Here is a 5,569-nt window from a genome sequence, read left to right as displayed (position 1 = left end):
ATATATATATATGGTGTCTAAAAGTTGGGTGTTTAATTACTAAAAAAAGAAATTCATTTAAAAATATAAACATTAATAGATTTTATTCCCGAAAGATCGAAAGACCTTGTTGCTTTCGATCTAACTTTTTTCTTGAGTTGATGGATGAATGAGGCCTATAAATAATGGAGTAGGCTCACCTCACAAATTACAAACATATATAAAACGTTTTATTAACTTATATAATATTAGAGTGTCAGAGAGAACGTGATATGTAGCAGTTGATAACTCGATAACAATGGCAAGTGAGTTGATATCTGTGCCCTACGCCCTATCAACCACACAAAGAGTAGTAGTAGCAAAACATAGGAACCACTTTGGACGCAAAACAGTTACTCATGCCACTGCAAAAATTCATGTCATCTGTGGTTATTCCACCAAAGAGGAGGATGCCCAGTTAATTGGGAGGCGTTCAGCTAATTACCAGCCCAATCTATGGACTTATGAATTTCTTCATCAGTCTCACCACAATCATCACGTGGTAGGTAACTAACTAACTAGCGAATTCTGAAATGGAGGAATAAATCACCTTGAAGTTAGGGCTCCCTTGTATCTTCGTATTCAATTCATACTCCTGCTTTCTTTCTTTCTTTTGAATAGTTAAGGAAAAGTCTCATCATCAATACCATAATCATATTTTTGCTTCATGTGATCATGTCACTCTTATTTATATATATATGCTCCATTCTATTCCTTATTAGTAGGGATATACATGGTTCGGTCCAGTTTGAAAATTCGATCCGGACGCGAATATTTTAGGAGATAATTTTGTGTTATTTTATCGGGTCTAAATCTGAATAAGAGTCTTAAAAATAGATTCAGTCATTAGTTAGGGTTGGGTCCAAATCAAAACGAATCCGATTTCACCCGATTCATATGCACCCTAAGAAAACTATAAAAAATATATATGTTTTAAATTAATGATATGTTGTATTGATTATAAGTTTATTAGTTGATTTTTAATCACATTTGTTGAATTAAAAAATAAATTAAAGAAGCATGAAATTAGAATTTATGAACAAATTCACATTTAAATATGAATATCAATTTCTCAATAATAAGTATTTTTTATAAATAAGTGTATCATAATTTTTTGACATAAAATTTATCAAGACCAAATTTTATCGATTTAAACTTAATTTTAATGTGATTCAAAAATAGTAAGATTTTACTGAATCTAAAATCGAATAATGATCTCAAAAATAAACCCAATCATTATTTAAAATAATGTGGGACTCAAAACAAACCCAATTTTATTCAATCTTATACACCACTACTTATTAGGAGCTCTAATAAATGTTATTCCAGACACCCCAGGCCAGTTGTATGAGACATCAATTTGTTTGTGAAAATTATTATTCAATTAAAAAATCTTGATGAAATTTTTTTTAATAACCAAGTTTTATATTCGTGTTTTTTTTAGCAGAAATTACGATATTTTTCCTTTTTTTTGTGTCTTTTTCGTTTTTTTTATTATGTTTCTATTTCCAATGTAAATATACAGAAAATTTTTTATATAAATATATAAATATTTAAAAAGAAACATACAAAATTACATAATTTTTTTTATTAAAACACATAAATCTTTTGACAATAAATAAATTTTTTTAAAAAAAGAAAGAAAACATTTTTTACCTAAACATATAAATTATTTAAATACAAAAAAATGTTTGAAAAAAGAATATATGAATAAATTATAAACTCTTTGACATAAACATAACATTGTTCACTTAAATACATAAATTTTTTTTATCCAAAATAAAAATTTTTGAAAAAAAAATATAAGAAGAGATCAGTTTTTATTTTATACCAAAAGTCCAAAACACACATAAATAACAAATACGTGAAATTTTTTTTCTAATATTAGATTATTAAAAATAATTTTTTAAAAATGACCCAAAATTATGTAATATTGACTTTTTGTCTTTTTATAATTAAAAAATATTTTTACTAGAAAATGTCACGTTTTGTCTTTTATAATTAAAAAAATTATTACAAAATATTTGTTGTGCTGCTATTATAACAATATAAAACACTAAAATATTCTCATAATTCACGTTATAAGTGTCATAAATATACATATGTAAAAAAAGAGGAATGTTAGGGGCGGCAATTTTGGTGTTTTGTAACCATCAATTGGCCATTAATAATATTTTTAATGGTGTGAGATTACATGATGAGAGATTATTTACTTTTGTTTTGATGATTAAGTGCTGGCTAAAATATACAAAAGTTGCTGGCCCTAAATTTTTCCGTAAAAAAATTAGCCGAAATAAGTTGACATAAAAAATAAGGTGATTTTGACACTTTGCAGGTTGATAAAGTTGAAGAGAGAGCAAGAAAGTTAGAAGAGAAGGTGCGATACAGGATGATGAATAGTTCAGACATGGAGCCACTGAACTTGCTTGAACTCATTGACGATCTTCACCGGTTGGGCCTCTCTTACAAGTTCCAAAACCACATCAACTCTGCTCTTTCCCGCATTCATTCTTCACAATATATGCACCTTCACACGCACAAAACTCTACATGCTACTGCTATCCTCTTCAGAATTCTTAGACAACATGCTTTTCACGTCTCTCAAGGTCTATAAAACTAAACACATCATTATCACAACTCTTTAGAAATAATTAAGTAACCTCCATCATCTCAGGTTATTTAAGTAATTTCACTGATTTTGTGACGTGCAGATGTATTTGAGAGTTTTACGGATGATGAGAAAAACTTTAAGCCTGAAATTGGCAATGATGTGCAAGGAGTGCTAAGTTTGTACGAGGCATCACACCTTAGCTTTGAGAAAGAAAATTTATGTGAGAAGGCAAAGACAATTTCAGCAACAAATTTGATGAACATAATATCAAAAGATGAGACAGAGAATAAAGTAAAAGAAAGCACTAGGAGTGTGTTGGAGGGTCTTCCGTACCACCATAGTCCTTACAGAGTAGAGGCACGACGCTATATTGACACATACCATAAAAAGGAACCACATAATCAGTTGCTATTAGAGCTTGCCAAGCTTGATTTCAACATGGTTCAGTCATTATATCAACAAGAGCTTCAACAAATGAAAAGGTCAGATTTGTTAACTTTAGCATGTAAGTTAAATATTTAAAAAAAAAGAATTTATTAGAATAATGTTACATGGCTGGACCAACTCAATTTTACACATTTATAGGTGGTGGAGGGACATGGGGCTGGCTATCAAGCTGAGCTTTGCCCGGGATAGGTTAATGGAATCTTTCTTTTGGTCACTGGGAATAGTCTCACATCCAAATTTGTCTTATTGTCGTAAAGAACTTACTAAGGTGGCAACTTTAGTTACCGTTCTTGATGATGTCTACGATGTCTATGGTACTTTGGATGAACTGGAGCTCTTCACGGATGCTGTTGAGAGGTTACTTCATTATATTATTTAGTAAATATTTCTAACCATAACTTAATGCAGCAAAAATTAATTATAATTATATGCATGCTTTCATATCAGATGGGATGTAAATGCTATTAATAATCTTCCAGACTACATGATATTGTGCTTCCTAGCGCTTTACAACACTATCAATGAAATGGCTTTTGATATCTTCAAAGATTATGCAGTCAAGTGTCTTCCCTATCTCAAAAAAGCTGTATGTACTATAAGTTTAATCAAGCCTTATTAACTCTTAATTAGATGCCTAAATTAATGATTGATATGTCTATACTATGATATCAGTGGTGTGATTTGTGCAAATCGCTTCTGCAAGAAGCAAAATGGTCCAACAACAAAGTTGTACCAAGATTGAAGGAGTACTTAGAAAATGGTTCAGTCTCATGCTCAGGCGGGGTTTTTCTTACTCACTCCTTCTTCTTACTCAATCAAGAAATAACAGAGCCAGCACTTCATTCGTTAATTAACTACCACAATCTCTTGCGCTCTTCATCCACCGTTTTCAGGATTAGCAACGATTTGGCCACCTCAACGGTAACAATTATATGAATTCATATTTATTTCTTGCACATTTTCTATACTAAAAAAAAAATCCTTACATTATTATCAAAATGCAGGATGAGATGGAGTGCGGCGAAACCGCGAATTCAATAACGTGCTATATGAATGAAACGGGTGGCTCCGAAGAGGATGCACGAAGGAACTTGAGAAGTCTTATTGACGAAGCATGGAAGAATATGAACAGATGCCTAGTGATGGATTCTACATTCGACAAATCCTTCATAGAAGTAGCCATGAACCTTGCCCGTATTGCCCAATTCACATACCAACATGGAGATGGACATGGACGACCAGACAACAGATCAAAGACCAGAATAAAGTCCTTGCTTGTTGATCCAATTCCTGTGAATGTGCCAACATGAAATAGAAGATTGCTAGGATCGGATTAGCAGATTTTTTTATTTGTATCATCAACTACTCATTATTAATATTTTTAATAGTATAAAATTATTTAATTTTTTTTTGTTGGTTAAGTGTTGTTTCTAGACTTTTTCCTTAATAAAAATTACAAATTTATTTAAGAGTAATACTACATATACACCAAAATCAGTCATCAATATAAAATACATATTAAAATATATTTACACATTGAAAATAAATTAAACTATATATGTATTTACACACAAGGAAGCTACTCAGAAAAAGACACCTAAAACGTCTTTTTTAAAAGATGTTTCTATGTTATGTTTTAATTAGTTTCTATATAATTTATTCGTGTTCTTCATAATATATCATTATTATATTATAGACTAAAATTTACTAATTTAAATTTTTGTTTTTATTTTTAATATAAGCATTAGAAATAAATAAATTTTTTATAACAAGATGTAATGTAACAAAATATATAATATTAATTAATTTTTAAAAAAATTCTAAAAAGATGGTTTTTTCTAATAAAGTGTTATTAAAAAATTAACATTATAAAAGCTAATTTCAACAATTCAACCAATATGATATAATAGGTTATTAAATATATTTAATACAAAACACATTGAATATAAATTTTTATTGAGTTTAAATTTTAAATAATTTTTAACTGAATTTCGAATATTTTTATTTTAAAGAGTTAGAATATTTTAACATCATTTTTTTTGTATCTTTTTAATTGAGTCTTTAATTTTTTAAATTATAAACCTCATTTATAATTAAGAGTAATATTTTAACACCATCAATTAGTTACACATATAAAAATACAAGAACAATTCTATTGTCATAATTATAATCTAACTTTATAAGCAATACAATACAATGAAACTATATATAAGTAATATAACTAAATTTTATCTACATCTATAGCCACATTTCATAAATAATATAATTAAATTATATTTATGTTTATGATTAAAATATAAATAAAAATACAAAAAATTATCAGGATGGTTAATTTTTTTCGTTCATAACTTTTTTATTATTTTTGTTGTGAAAAGTTTAATTATTTTAATAATTAATTATTTTTAAAAAAGATAATTGAATAACACAAAAAATCTTATTAAGAGTAATTTATTTATATATGATTAAAAAATAATTGAATAATTATATACAGTA

General features: G+C 28.1%; 1 protein-coding gene across 1 annotated transcript in view; it reads left to right on the top strand.

Annotated features, from left to right (window-relative positions):
- Nucleotides 1–219: 219 nt before the first annotated feature.
- Nucleotides 220–5,569, top strand: part of LOC127744051 (isoprene synthase, chloroplastic-like) — a gene marked incomplete in the record, with an annotated part of 17,078 nt that continues 11,728 nt past the window's right edge. Inside the window, 7 exon segments of the mRNA XM_052256321.1 lie at nucleotides 220–520; nucleotides 2,354–2,624; nucleotides 2,730–3,111; nucleotides 3,215–3,433; nucleotides 3,524–3,662; nucleotides 3,749–3,997; nucleotides 4,081–4,382. Of these exon segments, the coding sequence (XP_052112281.1) occupies nucleotides 278–520; nucleotides 2,354–2,624; nucleotides 2,730–3,111; nucleotides 3,215–3,433; nucleotides 3,524–3,662; nucleotides 3,749–3,997; nucleotides 4,081–4,382 (1,805 nt within the window).

Source organism: Arachis duranensis, unplaced genomic scaffold, assembly GCF_000817695.3.
Source record: "Arachis duranensis cultivar V14167 unplaced genomic scaffold, aradu.V14167.gnm2.J7QH unplaced_Scaffold_232525, whole genome shotgun sequence".
Taxonomy (NCBI): domain Eukaryota; kingdom Viridiplantae; phylum Streptophyta; class Magnoliopsida; order Fabales; family Fabaceae; genus Arachis; species Arachis duranensis.
The sequence above is the reverse complement of the archived record's forward strand: the minus strand, read 5'-3'. Positions and strand labels throughout refer to the sequence as shown.